The sequence below is a fragment of the Anabas testudineus genome, chromosome 22 (genome assembly GCF_900324465.2).
Source record: "Anabas testudineus chromosome 22, fAnaTes1.2, whole genome shotgun sequence".
Taxonomy (NCBI): Eukaryota; Metazoa; Chordata; class Actinopteri; order Anabantiformes; family Anabantidae; genus Anabas; species Anabas testudineus.
Window position 1 is genome coordinate 12,592,177 of NC_046630.1, and position 18,649 is coordinate 12,610,825.

Genomic DNA, 18,649 nt, shown 5'->3' on the forward strand with positions numbered 1-18,649 from the left:
TAGCACATTCATTTCTTTATGGCTTGATGACACACAAATGTCCCCCACTATCCCATTCTCTCTCTGTTAAATAGCTAACAATGCATCACAACATACACTATATGTGCATAAGGCCCATGTTTGCTTAAGCCTAGCTCAGACAGATGTGCAGCACACATGACCAAATCACATCCAAGTCAACACTACAAAGTTCAGTGGCTGCTGTAGACAGTTTCAGCAGAAACACAAACAGGCTGCAGCTCCTGCGTTCTCTGATCCTGCTCAAAGCTGCATGAACTGGAGAGATCCTCCTGAGGCCGTCACAGGAGGAAAACCAGAACTCAGCACCTTATTGGTTAGTGTGGAGGTGGGTATTTACGCGGTCAACTCGGCAGGCAGAGAAACTGCATATGGCTCAGATCACCACAAATATGCATTCAGGACACACGCTCTAGATGCACAACGTCCAACACTGATCTGATATTTTACTTCTGCTCGGTTTGGTCTCCGGACCTCAAGGACTTTCAACAGCAGCTGCCACCCTCACATCCCCTCAGCACACACATAAACACACAATTTCTGAATCTAATATAGAACAAACACTTTTGCGGGGATCTATTTCCATAGCATTTTTGTGCTACACATATTACTAATTTGAAATATAACAAACACCATAAAAAGACAGAACCACATATGACTGTGTCACTATTTGGCTGGTTGCTCAATAACATGCAATGATACCTAACAATTCTTCAATTACATAATTAAAAGACTGGACCTAAAAGACCTTACAGAGAACCTTTAAAAAGTTGGGTCATGTACATGCTTCACCTTTCTTTCTGTAAAGTTTGATTAATTAGCTGACTGAAATGTTTTGTAGTAATCAGAAATCCTGTGTTGTTTTTGTAATTTGCACTCCACCTAAAATGCTTGACCTAATTTCGGGGCTGGCCTCTCCTGCACAAACACATCTAGGGCATATTTGGCTGGACTGGTCGCCCTGGGAGGGGAGGGTCAAACACAGGAAGTAGGCTACAACTGCTGACACCGGTGCAGAGCTGATCTGACAGCTGCTAAGCTGCAGATCCGGGGTGTCTGTGCAAAAACTACTGGTCTGTTTCCCGCGACTCCAAACTGTTTTCCTTCCTTCTTTCTTTCTTTCTTTTGTTTTTGAACTTGCATCGAGCGTACGCGCGGTGCGTAACAGGCGGAACCGAGTGTAAGTGTGGAAACTGCCTTCATGCAACAAAGCTATAGTTTGGTCCGCTGTGCAGGTTTGGTAACGTCTTGTGTGCAAGTGCCTGGCGATGTCAGAGATCACAAGCAGCGTTTAACGCCACGTTGTTGCGCGGAGCTGATCCGAGCTGCGTTCGTGTTTTTTTGGGGGGGGGACGTGGCGCACGCACCGCTGCATAATGTGCGTTATACTGTACGAGTAATCCCAATAGAGTACAGTACAGTGACAGTCGGTGTCAGAAACAGGCTTTGAAAAGTTAGATGTGATCTTGCTAAATAATTCTCTTCATCAAACTATTAAAAGTTGGTTGCGTTTTCAGCTGGATCGAGGACGAGTAATGATCAATAGTCCAAATCCACAGTTGTTGTAGATGTTGGAAACAAGAAACCAGTTCTTATATTCAGCCTAAATATGTCCAGACAGGTTTGTGATTGTCAGAGCAGCAACGTTGTTGTCACTTGATTAATTATTAGTGTATTGTGAGGGGAGGAGGATCGAGCTGTTCCTGATCACAGCACCTGATCTTCAACTGTTTTGATCCCTGTTCAAACATCAGCTCGGTGTCCCAGGCAGCCCTTCACCCAGTAGTGATTTTACCATACTGTCATTCATTGACCATGTTAAAGTAGCTCCTTTCTCCTCTCTGAACATTGATCTGCTCAGAAGAATTTTGTTTTCATTCCAATATTACTTTTACACTGTTTTTATGTAGGTTTGTATTCATGCTGCTAGAGCTCTAGGGCACTAATTAATGCAGGTGGCTGCTTACTAGAATCAACATTTATTAATAATGATATATCACATCACTTGTTTTATCTGGATGTTACACTATGTGGAATTTAGCATTTTAAGTGGTTTAATGGTTCACATCAAATACCTGAAGCCAGAAAGTTCATCCACGATGTTATATGCTTTTAACTTTTTATCACTGTGCAACATCACTCTCACCCTTTGTGTCCTCTGATTGTCTGCAGGAGAGATGGCCTTCCTAAGGAGTGCAGTTCGACGCATGGTGTCAGCAGTGCGGTCTCCTCCTGCTCCTATATGTCGAACAAGCACTCGGTCCTATAGCTCAGAGCCCACCCGGGAAAAAGGTGTTCCTTATGAGAAGACACTCAAACAGCAGGATCAAGCCTCCACTGGACCCAGTAAACCTTTACCCAGGTTGGCTTAGTGGAGAAGAGATGGCATGTTAACTTAGGCATGTGCTGTGAAAGACACACTTTCAGTACTGACATATACAGTATAGGAGCAGACGGTGTGAGTTCCATTCATCAAACATACTAAAACATGCTTCTTTTTAATTCTTCAAGTCCTTAAAAAGTGCTTTTCTTTTTAAGTTGACTTGATTCAGTGAATTGTGTCAGTGATATAAGCTTTAAGTGGCATCGGCTCAGCTTCACTTACTGTCTCTGTCGCCTGCTTCAGGTCAGCAGATGTGGTGGTGATTGGAGGAGGCAGTTTGGGCTGTCAGACTATCTACCACTTGGCTAAAATGGGTGTGACCAACGTAGTTCTGCTGGAGAGAGACAGACTGACTGCTGGAACCACCTGGCACACTGCAGGTAACGAACTGTAAGAATATAGACAGTTGTAAAGAGGGTATGTTTATTTGATGTGCCGAAGTATTGACCCTCATATGTTCTCTTACTTTTAAATTATTTGTTTGAGTTCTGCATGAAAAGCATGATTTCAGCCAATGCTTTTAAAGAGCAAAGAACTCTGTTTTCAACCATCTTATCACTAGTTATAAATACAGTAAATCCTTACCGATGTGCGTTTGTATGCTCACGTACTGGACATACAATCCTGTCTAAATATTTTTGTCCTTCTGCTAATGTGTCTGTCTGCTCCCCAGGCCTACTGTGGCAGCTCCGTCCCAGCGACGTCGAGGTGGAGCTCCTGGCCCACACCAGGAATGTGATCAGCAAAGACCTGGAAGAGGAGACGGGTCTGCACACAGGCTGGATCCAGAACGGGGGACTCTTCATCGCTTCCAACAAGCAGAGACTGGACGAGTACAAACGCCTCATGTCGGTGGGAAACGAAATGGCTTGATTTTGGCCATTGTGACGAAATTATCTATAATCTATAATATACAGATGCAGATTAGAAGTCAATCGTGGGACAAAACATTTGTTCAGTTATAGGCTGGATTGTATTATACGTGATGTAAGAGAGCCAGATTTTACACCATAAATAGAATAATGTCAGAAAACGGCATTAAACTTCGACCCAAGCATTTTCTAAAATGATGATGCAGTATTCTTTAACGAACACAACAAATGCTCAAACACCAAACTTTCTTGAGGCGTTTATATTTTCAACATTCAAACTAATAACGAATTCTTAGCATGTAGATAGCGATCGAGCTGGTTAACGTTTGCTAAGCTACATTGTGATAACCAGCTCATTATTGTACCTGGCTGCTGATTCTTTGTGGTATTTCTGTAAATGAATACAGTCAAAGTGGCCCTTTTTGCATTGAACCAAGATTATTTAAAAATATAATTATCCGTTGTAAGATGCAGTCATTATGGTTTTAAATGGTTCCCATAGCGACAGGTGTCATTGGGTCCACTACATTGTAGGCGACTGTAAACCGATGTGCACACCACAGGCTTCTCTAGACTAAATGAACAGGTTTTAAGAGTTGTGCATTAATGAGGTGAAACTGATTTTCAACTATTGTCCTGTTGATATTTGGGTTTGTAATTGCTCAATGCCTTGAAGTGCCCCATTAGAAGAGGATTGTACCAGGTTCAAAGTTCACTTCAGAGAACCAGTTCGCTATGTTAAATTGTATCTAATCACCAAAAAAAAAAAAATGTCCAGACCAATATTCCTCAGTTGAAACCTAGTTAAGCTAACATGCTGTTGTCGTGATGCCCTCTGTATCTCAAGGACAGCAGCAGCAAATTTAATGTACTGTCATAAAAGAGTATTGAGCATTGAGTGATTACTGAGTCAGACATTTTTAAATATAAAGTTCCTAAATATCTTAATTTAAATCTAATTTATTGTACAATGAAGGCACAAGATACAACTAATCGTCTTAAATCCTTCTTTGTCAAGACCATGACTTCTAAAACCTCATATCTCTCGATTTCTAGCTGGGTAAAGTTTATGGTATTGAGTCCCATGTCCTTTCACCTGCGGAGACAAAGGACCTGTATCCTCTGATGAATGTTGATGACCTGTATGGAACCCTCTATGTACCGAAAGATGGCACCATGGACCCAGCAGGCACCTGTACGACCCTGACCAGAGCTGCCTCAGCCAGGGGAGCCACGGTAATGTGCACTGATGTGCTGACTGCTTGTTTTAGATGGTTCAAAGTAGCCAATACTTTACAATTAACTACTTTTTATGTGTATAGCATTTAAGCATTTGATATCAGTTTAACAATTTATGAAAATGTATGAAGATTTGTTGAATCTGGCTTAAAACACTTAGAGTATCTCCGTGTAACTTCACAGGTGATCGAGAACTGCCGTGTGACTGGTATTCAAGTGCGCACAGATGACCTCGGGGTGAAGAGGGTGAAAGCGGTGGAGACTCCCCATGGGACCATAGAGACACCTTGTGTGGTGAACTGTGCAGGTGAGTCTGGGATGGGATGAGACAACAAATCATTCCAGAGCCAAATAAATAACAGGTGAAAGGAAGTCTGGTTTTGTTTGAGATGTAAAAAAACACATCACATCAGCTATAGATAGACAAGTTATGAGGGATTATATGTAGTGTGGTATGAATCTTTTTGTCTTTGTTGTGTTACATGCAGGTGTTTGGGCCACCAAGCTCGGGGAAATGGCTGGAGTGAAGGTTCCCCTCGTTGCAATGCATCATGCCTATGTGGTGACGGAGAGAATTGAAGGCATAAAGGTAGGGCTGTCATATGTGAACAGCTTGAATGTGGTCAGAGATGACCGTGCTTTCGGAGTATCATAATATAAACACGTTGACCAGTGGTGCGAAGCTGCGTCTGCACAGTTTTGTGAATGGTTCAATAGATGCGCAGCTTTTGTTTGTTTCAGTACAGAGTTAGTTTATTATCTATGTCGTGTGTGAGGATAAATCTTCTATTTTACATTATGGCTGGACGTTTGTTGGACTACAATGACTTTTCTCCTCTAAGGTTGCATTATAATTTGGGATTTGGGGAATTCTATTATAAGCTAATGTGGCTGTATTATTTATTTAACTTATTTTAGAAAATAAAAAAGTTTAAGTAACCAGCAGGGGACACTGTTGCCACGCAGATTTTAGCCTGCAATGCTCCAGCCCATGGTGTTGCTGTTGGTCTGTGCTAGAATGAGATTGTGTGCTTCTTTGTTGAAGACCGAAAGTGCGATTGGGAGATGTTTTCTTTACATGCATTACATACATGTTGATGATACTGTATGCATGTTTGAGGAGCATTTAGGGGGCCACTGTATGCAGTGTGCACATGATGGCTATGGTTGGGAATCGTTTGTGTGTGTTAGATTTAGTCAGTGTACACATGCTTAACTATGCTCATCCTCTCGAGGCCCGACGGGCTGTGAGAGCTTCCCAGTGTTATGTAGTTTAAGAGCAGCTTAACCAGCATTACTGCTACATCATGAACACAGACATCAGCCCACACACAGGACGATGCACTCGCACACTCGGGCGCCATCAGGAAATCGGTTCCCAACAGGGTGTGCAACCTGCCAGGTCAAACACCTCATGCTGTCCGTGTGGTGTGTTTTCAGTCCTGCAGTGCTGTGGTGGGTTTAAATGAAACAACTCCCGGACTTGCTGATATTTACTGGGGTTTGTTTTTGATCTGTGTGGAAACATGAAGGACAAGGTGTCTTGCAGTGCTCTGTATTGATCGCGTAGAGTTTACTGCCTCACAGTGCTCAGCAGAGAAGACGGAGGAAAGGAGCAGTTTGTTTATTTTATTATATGTAGTGAGCCACTTTTCAAATGTCAGCTTGTTCAGTGGTCCTTTGCTTCTGTACCCAGAGAGCCGGCTGACTTTGGAATCAAAGGCGCTCATGACTGGATGAATGCTGATGATTAGCTTTATTTGACAAACTTATTAAAGTCTGATTTTCATTGGTTTGTGTCTGTGTCTTGTTTCAGTAGTTGCTATTATACACCTGTCATTACATTTGGGATTTTTAAGGCTAAACAAATAATAAATAAAAAGCTCAAGTTAAAACTTACAGTAAATTATTCATATTGTGTTTCTATGAGTAGAATCTTTTATGTATTTAGAGAAATGTGTGTTTTGCTCTCTGAATCCTTCATTTTTAATTTTCACTTTTTGCAGAACATGCCAAATGTCAGGGACCACGATGCATCAGTGTACCTGCGCCTCCAAGGTGATGCTCTGTCTGTGGGTGGTTACGAGCACAACCCCATCTTCTGGGATGAGGTAAGCTTGGATATTGTCTAATGATATATTAATAATTAATCACATTCACTGTCAGTGGCTTCAAGACTCAGAAGGCTCACATTGAGCATTGACTGTGCCTTAGTGAGAGACACGAGGTGATGTCTGTTTAGTTTGACATAAAATTAAATACTTCAATTAGGCTGCAGAATAAACTAATTCTGCTGATATACTCTTTACTTTCTCGTCAGCTTTATGTATTTTTCTATAAGTAATAAATAAAGTGTCTTATTGCACATTGGATATTTTATATCTAATAGAACATGAGCAGAATTCAAAAGAGAGTGAAGCCAAATGACTCCAACAACTCTTTGCCAACTCACAGTGACTGCACAGTACATGCAAACACTGAGTCTTTTAATGGGTGGTTGACTTTGCACATTGATCTTCTATAGAAGCCTTTGAATTGTTCCATTACGACTGGGCCTTAATGGATGTGTTCTTTTTGTCAAGGACAGACAGACATTTTAGGGTAATTTGTTAACCGGGCTGCCAGTTTGGTGGCAAACCTCCGCGCTGTTTTTCTGTCCTGTATATGTGCACACTTAAAGAAAAACATACAACTCCTTGTTTCTTCCTGTTTGATTGATGCCTTTAATACTGTGCAGTGTAGACCTTCCAATCACATGCATAGACATCTTTTTACCGTTCATGCTTAAGCCATAGAAATATGAAGGATGGACGTCAGTTATCCTGATAATAAAAACCAAGAAACTCAAAAAAATTCCAAACATTTAGTCTCAGCCTCTGAAAAAGGGTAACTGACACAAGTTTTTTGATAATCTTTTCTTGCTTTGCAGAGTGACTTTCTGTCTTTTGGTTTCACTTCATGCAAGTGTAGATTCCACAGTGGTTTTACTTTATAGAGGATTTTCTTTTTGGTTCAAAGCCAGCTTCTTTTGTTCTCAGTCGGCAGCTGCGTGTTGTTTTGATGTCTTGAGGCGGATAGATGAAGAAAGAGGAGATACAAAAAAAGAAGAAGAATTAGCAGGGAGATGAACCGAATAGTCAATGCCTACTGAGTGAATATGAGGAGGATCAATGGTTTGGGAGGGATTGAGAGGGTTTGGAAAAAAGTGTGGTGTCTAGGACAAGAAAACGCTGCTCCTCAGACGCTCTAGTTTAGTGTCAGAGCTTTGTAATAATGCACAATCTTTGTTCACATGGAAGCAGTTCCCATCAATTCACACATTCATATAAAATTCAAGTCTTAACCAAACTCCAAGTGTCACTACTGATGCCACGTGGAACGTCTTTTAATATGCCCTTAGCTCCTCTGTCAAACTGCAGACTTCTAACTTCTAACTGAAAATCTTATTTAACATTTTAAGTTAATCTTGTTCTTTGACGTGATATGTCTGCAATGACTCAGAAAACCAGTCATCCTCTGAAAGAAGTGGGAAGAGCATCTCCTCATCGAGGAGCCAAGATGGAGAAGAGTCTGGGTTTGGGTGGAGGGATGGCCAGATCAGTGCCAGGATATAGGGAGAGCATGTGACTGATAAATCACTGCACACAACACAAGCTTGTGTGCTGGACTTCTCAGTTTTGAGCACAGAGTCAACCAGATTAACGTAGGCGGGGAGAATTTGAAAGGCGAGGCGGTCTGCACTGCTGGCCACGAGTAGCAGGAGCTAAAGGCAACGTTTTGGCCTGGCTGAAAAGGATGATTTCTAACTGAAATAACACAATTACACAAACTTAGTATGCAAGTAACAGCACCAAAGTACTTCATTTTAAACAGTATTGATTTTTTTGCTGTTGAATTCATTAATGTATAAGTCTAGTCCATGTTTGTGTGCAGTTACGACCTCTGGCGATTTCTAAAAACTGACAGTATTTGTTGAAAAAAGAAAAAGCAAAGGCAGCCATCTTTGCCAGTATTAGAAAAGCATGTGCTTTCATATGTTTCTGCTTTTAACTTTATAGGAAACAAGAAAGTTACGTGTTTGTATTTTATTCCCCAGGTGTCTGATAAGTTTGCATTCAGCTTGTTTGACCTGGACTGGGATGTTTTCATGCAACATATTGACGGTGCAATCAACAGGGTTCCTGTTCTGGAGCAGACTGGCATCAAGTCCACTGTTTGTGGACCAGGTACTCTCACATAAACACAAACACATGTTCCACAGAAACATCAAATCAGCAGGCCTTCGTGCACACTCCTTATAACATTATGCACTACAGCAGGGAGCAGGAAACTTTCATGACACTTCTCAAATTGGATGCTTTCTAATTTAAAAGGGAAATGTACCCATCTGTAATATACCTTATTTACCACCCTTGTACTACACTCACTCATGAATAAACTACACTTGCAGACCGTGTGTCATGTTTGTAGATGAGGTGGTATGATTAGCTGAAGCCTGACTTCTTGTCCAGGTAATATCGTGCTGCCAAGGTGCTTGAGTTGAACTGGTCAGTGGCAGTGAAGCCTGAAGAGTTTCAGTATTGAATTGAATTTTTCATTGTTATAGTGTGATGTAGGGGTTTAGAGAGTCAGTGTGATTTTTCAGGTGATGCAAACACTCACCGGCCACTTTATTATGTATCCAATTCAATCTAATACAACGCCTCAGCTGTGAATAAAACTTTTACAAGGTTATAATTTCCCAGTTTTGTTTAGAACTGTCAAAAAGGTGTTAATTCTGCTATATGTTTATTATTGAGGTCATAGTGTGTGGTGGAGTCCAGTCCATACTGGATTTTACTTTATGAGGAGGTGTTTGGAAGGTTTTGGCTGACCAAAGTGACGGCATAAAATACCTATCAACAAATAGATAACAATCACTTGTTGCACTATAAAATCAGACTTGAAAGACATGGCAGTCACTTGTAAATGTCACCGACAGAGAGAGTGAAGGTATTGCTAGACAGAAAATATCACCTCTGTAGTCAGTTTGTGCATTAAATATTTCTTCTTCTGATTGTGTCAGAATCATTTACAGCAGACCATAAGCCGCTGATGGGAGAGGCACCAGAGGTCAGAGGTTTCTTCCTGGGATGTGGCTTCAACAGTGCTGGTGAGTGCTGCAGTGGAAGCAAAATGGACACGAGAATGTGGTTGGGATTGTTATTACACTCACGAAAGTTTGTGAATTTTTGCTATTTCTGAAAAATGTTTTTCCTACACTTTGACCCCACCTTCACCAGTCCGTGGACACTCTCAAGGTACAGATGAATAATGGAGTGCTATTTTATTTTTTTACCGCGTCCCTGCACACACACACACATATACCGTGTATACACTTAATAAACAAGAACCCAAGTCACTCCATTACTTCCCCCACAGATGTAGTTACCTCTGACATTAGACAGGGAGCAGTGTGAGTATCTTAGCAATCACAAAAACAAAGAGAAAGGGGGCGTAAAGGGTAAAGTAATCACCACTGGCATTAACAGAGGGTTTGAAAGGAAGCTTTTGTTTTTTCTGCACAGGAGCAAATATCTACAGAATCAAACTGTAGAGTTGTTATGATAAGAGCTTAAAAGGTGCAGCGTGGACATACAATAGTGTTTTTTGTTTCTATGTCAGAAGTAAGTTACAGAAGTAACTTTTCTAATGCAAATACATGGCTGATCCTTGATGTTTGTGTGCACCATCTTTGTTGCATTCTCCGTTCCACACTCCTTCTGTCCTTCAGTTTGACTGTGGGTCATGGTTAGTCTTGTTAACCATGATTAGACTAATACATTTCTGAGCTGAGCTGCTGGATCCTTTTCAGGCATTTTGCCTCATACTTATTTCATTAGACCTGTGCTGCTTATGAATTTTCACACCATTCAACTATCAGCATGAGGTAATCAAGCCATGAGTCTGTGAACCGGGAATTAATAGCCAACAATTTTCAAATTGATTAATCAGTTGAAAGATGAAAACAAATGTAGTGATTTCCTCTGTGAGATTGTAAAGTCAATTTCTTTGGGATTGTTGATTAAACAAACACAAAGCAAATTTGTAAGCTAAAATGAGTAACAGTTTGTTAAGGAAGATAATGCTTCCCTCTTCTTACACAAATAATAACTAACTAACGGAGCTGGACTAAACTGTATTGTCCCTTGTCTGTATTTTAAAGCATCAAGCTGGGTCCAGGCTCATTGAAATGAGTGGTGTCACGGACATCACACCTGATAATCAGGGATTGTTGCACCAGCCTTGCACAGCAAGAATAGTCTGTCTTCTGCTTGACAAACACAGTACAAGGATCCTACCATACTATGATTTTCTGTCACTCTTTTCCTCACATCCTCCCCCCCTTTTGTCTTTTTCACTACATCACACAAAAGCACATGCACACACATAGAGCTCATCTGGCTCAAGGCTCAAGGGAAAAACGAGGAGGATAATCTATAATCATGGGGTTAAGTATGAAGGAGTTACATGAAAAATCTATAATTGAGTGCTCAGTAACTTTTTATGCCTCCAGTTGTTTCCTTGTTACTTGCTAGGTTTTGGTTTCCAAGCAATTGCTGCTACTGCTATCTTGCATTGATTATAATTGTTGCCTGGCAACTTTGAGGTACTTATTTTTAATGTCAAGACCATCAAGGTGAACTCTTAACTTTGAGTACCTTCACAGCATTTGTTATGATTAGAACGGCTCTTTAATTGCTTTTAACTGCTGCAAATCTTACCCAGCTGCATCACCTTTTTGCTCTTAATCGCAATAATGAGCACAAAATAAGGCACTAAATATTGCCTGCTTTCAAGACGGTACATAATGACACCTGAGAAAAACCATTGGATTCAGTGGCATAATGCTTTTTACTAGGATACAGTGATGCAAATGACAGCAAGACCTTATTCCCTTATCTACTTACAGTTATGCTTCAGTAGAGGACAGAGAGATAAATGATTGCGGACCTGGTGTCTCTAAAGAAGAGTTAAAATGCCTAGAGGAAACAGAAACACAAACACAAAACAACTTCATTATTGTTGAGGTATTTTTGTGTCCTCTCTTGATGAGAAAGTGAATATGTTCATTTCCCCAGATTTGCAGACCTAGACCTTACATATTGTCAAACAACAACTGTGCATAGCTTCCTGGTGTCCTGACACCACAGTGAGTTTGTCAGGTTGTCAGATGCTGCACAAAATTTCTTGTAAGACATACATTTCTGTTTATTTATGGAATCATTAAAAGAGGTACATGCTGTAAATGCTGGTGTGTGTGTATATATATATATGTATGTATGTATAATTTTCTTTTACTCAACCAGTTTAGCCGTTTCTGTTTTTTGCAAACTCACTCCAGCAATGTACTAAATGAGAGATTGACAATATTGAGAGTAGCTGGAGATTAGATTGATTAAAAATAGAAATGTCTAAATGTCTGTTCCACCATACTCATGCTCACTGGGCTGCTCTGATTAAGTACACAGAAGAAAGGAAACAGAATGATAAATGAAGACATAGAAAGGTACAAATGTTTGCACAGCACAAACAAACATTAACATGGCGAGACAACGAGGGAAGGGTAGGAAAGCGGAATCGCAAAGGCAGAGTGGATGAGATGTGTGGAAGCATGAGGATACACACTCGCACATCCTGTGGTTATCTCAGGTGACATTTATCAGTGCCACCCTGCCTTGCTGATTGTTGCCACAGTGTCTTGGGAGAACTGTCATCCCCCTCTCACCGTCCTCCCTCTATGTCCCTTACTACCCCTGCACCCATCCATCCATCCATCCTGCCATTCAGCCGTCCACCCAGGCTTGCCCAGGAGTGACAGTGCCCACAAATGGATGAAGCCATGAGAGATGGAGAGAGAGAGGGGACACTGTGAGAGATGGAGGGAAGATGGAGGGATGCAAGTGCGCAGCGGCTGTGATGCTGCATATTGATGTTGCGCTCAACACATGCAACAGTGTGTATATGCACACACAGACACACACGCATAATAAATGCAAATTAGCAGCAAGATGACACAAGGAGAGGGTTGCTAAAAGGCAGGAGCTCATTAACCCAGGTGTTTTGGGAGTGGATTGATAAAATATTGAATTGCCAGTGTTGGCTTGTTGGTCCACCTGAAACTAACGGACTGCTACAGCTGCTGTATGCAGCTGACGAGATCAGATTGCTCAGGGGCAGCTGTGAGCAAGGGTCAAATGATGGAAGAAAGGTCAAAACAATCCTCTGTAGGTCATATGACATATTGAGGCTGTGGCAAAGGTTGAGACTTGCTCTGGTGTGCTGCTTCTCTTTCTTTTTGCATTTTTGCTAAATACATGATTTAACAGTGGGATGGAATAAAAAAAAAAATGCAATAGCAATACAACAGCAATACTTAAATTGTTTTATGTAAGGGACTGAATTGTTCATTCTCCCTCTTTCTGTGTCAGGTATGATGCTGGGAGGAGGTTGCGGAAGAGAGCTGGCTCATTGGATCATTCACGGTCGGCCAGAAAAGGATATGTATGGATATGACATCAGGTACAGCAGTGCACGCAAACGCTGTATAAAAATACACCAAGGGTCTGATTAGTGCCAATTACCACAGGAAACTTCACAAGTTTGGTGCAACTATATAGTGTTCAGCTTGCAAATAGCATGTTATAAAAGGGCGGCGAGTACCAGAATAAAGTTTTAATGAAGTCTAGATGATTGTGACTTTTAATGAGTGCTAATCTTTTGAATCTCGCCTCAGACGTTTCCATAACTCGCTGACAGACAACCAGCGCTGGATCAGAGAGCGCAGCCACGAGTCGTATGCTAAAAACTACTCTTTGGTGTTCCCCTTTGATGAGCCACTGGCGAGCCGCAACATGAGGAAGGACCCTTTTCATCAGGTATCAGGGGCAGTTTGATCACCAGTGCCGATTTCTTGGGGAGTTCAAGGAAACAACTTTAACCTTTTTGTGAGTTAGACTCCTTTCATCTGTGGCTTGATGAGTCATTTAAGATGAGGCACGACATGCTTAATTGGCAAAGAAATCTCTTTTTTTTTGCCTGTACATGTATAGAGAACCGAATACAAAGGACTAAGACGGAGTAGTTTATTGGTTTTATAACCTTTTCTACTATTATACAGTATTTGTGTCATGAGTCAGATAGAAATGAGCCAAAGACACAAAGAGACCCTGTTTATATATATTTTCCTCATATGCCATATATATTCCCTAGGTCTGAAAAACAATAAGTCTAACTTTGGCTTTATTCAAGCACTTTCTCCCAGGTAAGCTGGACTTTTACTCAGTGAAGAAGTGTGGGTAGTGCTGTGCGTCTCTCTGGATTTAGACAGACACCATTTTACTTCTGCATATCTGTGGGAGAAACTTTCTGGACCCATACTCGGGAGGTTTCCTAACATGGATGAAACCTCATTAAGTCACAGGGGCATTTCCTCTGCCATATAACATGACTAACCATCTTTGATCACTTCCTGTACTTTCAGAGGTTGTATGACTCACACCTTTTTTCCGTTACCTGTCAGATTTCTTTTCTCTGTTCTCCCCTGCAGACATTCATTCGACTCCCCGTCCTGCTCTAACCTTTTATCCAACTTTTTCTCCCCTGGAATTCCCTTATTTTGACCCCATCAAATCAACACACGTCTGTTCATCAAGCTATTTATATGTTATATCCGTTTTGTGTTCTTGTTACAATCTATTTGTTGTGCCATTGAAAAAGAGGTGGCACTGTTTCGTTCCCTCTCTTAACCTCAGTGTCTGATTGGCTAATTGAGACAGTGCTGTGGTGGTGGAGCATATTAACATGTAAAGAGTGCTGCTGAATTATCCGATTGTGCAGGTTTGAACATCTGAATTAAGATTCCAAAATGTAGTATGTTTATTTTTCCATTAACCTCTCATTTTCTGTCAGTTTTCCCCTGCCCCTGCCTCCACCACTGTCTCTTTTCTCCTGTCTGCTCCAGTCAAATAAAAAAGCAAATAGCTGATTCAGACTGAGCCAGAGGGCAGTTAGCAATGTAACTTATCCCCAGCAGCTACATTTATTAATCAGATCTCTGCCAGCATGGCTATAAATGATATACTTAGCTTTGGTAGCATGGTCTCGGACATCTTGCAGCTTCCTTTTTCTCTGCGGCTCGGCACAAACTCTTAATGGGCCTCACCACCATATGTTATGCATTAATGACCCACTTAACTGTGCTTTTCTGTTCCAGGCTGCATTTACTCTTGCAATCTTTACCTATGTTCACGCATGCAGGCACGTTTTCACAACAGATTACTGTCACGCAAATTACATCAGCAGTGTCGATGTATTTTGTAGTTAATGTGTCCTGTTTTCTCAGAGCTTGTTTTATTGAACTTTTCTGACACCTTTCATGCATAATTAAATGGATTTCCCAAAGGTTTTTTTCTTCTCTGTAACATGCAACAAAGGCAGGAAGGGAAGGTGGCTTGATGTTACTTACTCACTGAAAGTATAAGTCTTAAATTTCATTGACTTTATTTTGGATTAATTGAAATAATTGATGGGATTTAGTCTTGTGGTATTGGAGGTTATTAGTTTAAATACTTTAACTAACTTTTTATTCTTTTGTACTGCTCTAAAGGGAACATAATCAACAGCTAATAGTCTTTTTCAGTGTATCGTTCTTCACCTTCTGTAACTGTTCTTTCTGAAGGAGTAGTTGTTCTTCACACTAAGCTATGGTGATGAAAGGTTTATACCTGTAGCAGGATTTACTACACTGTGGTTAAATTGTCAGTTAGTCTGTTAAACTGATGCTTTAAGGTGTTGTAAAAAGACCACACTGGAAAGGTACGATGTGTGTCATAACACCTGCGCCGTTTTTAAATGTAAGACTGCTCACTGTCTGCTGCAGTCCATTAGAAAAGCAGTTTGATCTCATTGGTCTCCCAGATCAGTACATTTTATTATCTAATTGTAATCTGGGATTTCAGCCTTAAGTATTCTAATATAATTATCCAATGTAAAACATATGTACACACTGGTAACCTAATGGTTATTGTGCACGACAACACAATGTCAGCCGAGGTCTGTGGACTGTTGCTGCATGTCACACCCTGTCTCTCTCCCCATGTTTCCTGTCTGCCTTTCAGCTGTCAAGCTATCAAATAAAGTCTGAAATGGTTCCATAGATTAATGTGTTAGCATGCATTATGAGTTTGAGGTGACTGTAGCCGATCTATTGTCCTGTTCGACGACGGCGCAGCATTTAAAGCACTTAATTTCAGCTTTTTCCATCCAGCACAAAGGACTTTAATTTGCATGATAATTCCAAGGTCAGCTATTATCATGAGATGTTCTCTGTAATTTATGACATCAGATTTCAGGCTAGCCAGCTACACTAGCACTAAAACATACAAATAACTGCTCTTAGGTAGACAGATTGTATCTTGAAGCAAAGCATAGTCTCCAGGAGACTGGTTTGGTCCAGCCCCTCACTACAAGCCCATTAGACCTCTGCTAATCACTTGTCATGGGCGATCACCTAGCAACAGGAGATCCTATGATAAAAGTAGAGGTGACAGAGCAAAGAAGGAAAAACACTGCGAAAGTCTAATTATTGTTTTTTCAATGATCTTTTGGTTTACTTTACTGGCTGCTGCTCCTAATCAAGGAGGCATCTGTTGTGGCTAAGAGGTAGTTAAAGGGTTCGATTGTCCAGGGAAGCTGTCTATGTGCAAATAATGAGACTGTCTACTTTTAGGAGCTTATTTCAAGCTCACTTCATAGCACAAACAGGCCATCTCTGACATTGCTGCTCACACGTTTTCTCCACCTCGGTAGCATGGATGGTAAATATAGCTCAGTGTGGGAAGGTTTGGCAAGAGACAGCTAGCTGCCTGCTAGGAGGAGAGCATAGCAGAGCATAACTACCAACTGTGGGTGGCTGTCAATTTTAACAAGGAAGGATGGTGAGCATTGAAATATCTTATTTCAATGCTGTACAAGAAAATTAAGAATTAACATGTGTATTGTATTAGCAATGGTTTGTGTAAAAGAGGGTTTTTACCATCACTTCTCATCAATTCCTCTCATGTAAGATTACATTTGATCATTTATTCCAGTTCATTTGTTGTTCATTGTTGTGATAGTTTTTCATCTGCGCGTACTATTATTTTCATATCGACTAGAGTTCAAACAACTTGATGTCGATCATCATCGGCGTGAAAGGGTTTGCTACAACTGACAAAAGCACAGAGAATTATTACCAGGAGACTCTGAAGTTCCTCTTGACTCTTTTTGGCATTTTAGTGTCTTTTAGTTCTGGGTCATATTAATAAGACTGTGAAGTCCTATTATTCTCATCAGTCTGATTTCCTGCTGCATTAGACACTGCAGTAAATTGTACATCTGCCTGGTACCATATGGCAGGAGTATACGGTCAACATGATTTTCTCAGGAGGTGGTGGAGACCAAAAGAGAGCTAAAAGGATTTGCTCTGTGTCTGTTAAATACAGAAACTGTTTGTTTGATTGTTTGTCTTAGGCGCTGTTGGAGCAGGGCTGTGTTTTCCAGGAGCGACATGGCTGGGAAAGGCCTGGCTGGTTCAACAAACATGGTCGTGCTCCTGTGAGACACACACTTTCATCAGAAATATATATTGTAGACAAGCACATGCACGTCACTTAAATCCACATGTTGACATCCACATCCTTCTCTGTACTTGTAAAACCATAATGATTAATTAGCCTCTAACTGTTTGTCTGTGTCATTGCAAAGGTTAAAAACTATGATTTCTACGGGGCTTATGAAAATAAGAAGAACGTGAACTACAAGTACAGTGAATTGCTGAGCAAAGAGTACACCTTTGACTTCCCTCCACATCATGATGTGGTAAGATACAAAGTGTGACATTGAGGTGTGTGTGTGTGTGTGTATCTGAGTTACATGTTTAACAAGATTCAATAGATTGCATGTCACTTCCTCTCTTGCCTCCCATGAGGCTATGGAACATGTGTCCTCGTGGGAAATAGCGTTCACGGACAGCAGACAGTGATGAAAGTACAGTCAGTGAGCTTTATGGTGCAGAAAGGAGATTGAGAGTAATTCAGCAGCTTGGAGTACACATCACATCATCAAGAGAGAAGGAGCAACCTTACTGTCAAAACCTCACTATTCATTTACTTCATTTTCATCACCATGATGAATGATGCCTTCAAGGAACTGGCTCAATGTACAGTACAGTCATCTAAGAAAAGTTTCTCAGTCAAGGACAAAATGGTGTAGACTTAATGTTAAGTGGATGTGAATGTTGTAATTGTTATTTCAAATGCAGATCAAGAATGAGTGCCTCTCATGTAGACACGGTGTGGCTGTGTTTGACATGTCCTACTTTGGGAAGTTCTATCTCACTGGACCAGATGCCAAGAAGGCAGCTGATTGGCTGTTCACTGCTGACGTAAACAAGAAGCCAGGTCAGTGTGTCTGCTTAGGCAAAAAAAAAAACTCACACATACACAAACAAATGTACAGACACAGACAGATGGGAGAAAAGATTGACAGAGTGAAGAGGGCAGCTACGCAGTATGTACAGAGAGGCTAAACAAGATGCCAGCACATGAGGAAAAACTGCTGCTTCTAAAAAAAACCTGAATACCAGCTCTAAATGCCAGTGTACAGTCGCCCAGTGCTCTTAAAAGAGTTGATAAGGAAGTATTTTGTAACATAAAACCAGCTAATTCCCAGCTATCCTTTCTCCTGTGACACTTTTGCAGAGATGTGAAAATGGGCACAGCTCAAAATACACTTCCCTCACGTTCCTACCTTATGGGTTGTTTGCAGTCATCAGAGAGGTCACCGCTCTGCTGGATGTGAATGAATGCGCTAAACATTTTAAATAAAACATGTACTATCAGATTAATTTTGAACCATGTCTGGGCTTTGAAGGGGGGCTCCCACAGGAAGGCTAGTTTAGTAGTCATGGAGAGAGCAGCTGTATTACGTCTCCTGAATTACTGAGCTAATGGTAAATCATATTGTATTGTATCGTAAACATCAACAAATGTGCTATTGATTGCATAATGGGAAATGTGGAACTTATTGCACCACAAGGAGTACCTGCAACCTGCAG

At 41.0% G+C, this 18,649-nt stretch overlaps 1 protein-coding gene across 2 annotated transcripts in view; it reads left to right on the plus strand.

The window, feature by feature from the left end:
- Positions 1–995: 995 nt before the first annotated feature.
- Positions 996–18,649, plus strand: part of sardh (sarcosine dehydrogenase) — a 29,606-nt gene continuing 11,952 nt past the window's right edge. The window contains exons 1-15 of one of the 2 annotated variants that reach the window (XM_026339936.1): positions 996–1,091; positions 2,191–2,380; positions 2,645–2,781; positions 3,075–3,253; positions 4,330–4,509; positions 4,696–4,819; positions 5,001–5,101; positions 6,519–6,623; positions 8,609–8,738; positions 9,578–9,664; positions 12,984–13,074; positions 13,289–13,430; positions 17,065–17,148; positions 17,299–17,412; positions 17,855–17,993. In XM_026339936.1, coding sequence (XP_026195721.1) covers positions 2,196–2,380; positions 2,645–2,781; positions 3,075–3,253; positions 4,330–4,509; positions 4,696–4,819; positions 5,001–5,101; positions 6,519–6,623; positions 8,609–8,738; positions 9,578–9,664; positions 12,984–13,074; positions 13,289–13,430; positions 17,065–17,148; positions 17,299–17,412; positions 17,855–17,993 — 1,798 coding nt within the window. In that variant the 5' untranslated portion in view covers positions 996–1,091; positions 2,191–2,195. Of the gene's footprint in view, positions 1,199–2,190; positions 2,381–2,644; positions 2,782–3,074; positions 3,254–4,329; positions 4,510–4,695; positions 4,820–5,000; positions 5,102–6,518; positions 6,624–8,608; positions 8,739–9,577; positions 9,665–12,983; positions 13,075–13,288; positions 13,431–17,064; positions 17,149–17,298; positions 17,413–17,854; positions 17,994–18,649 lie in introns of both variants that reach the window. The other variant, XM_026339935.1, reaches the window with a different exon arrangement.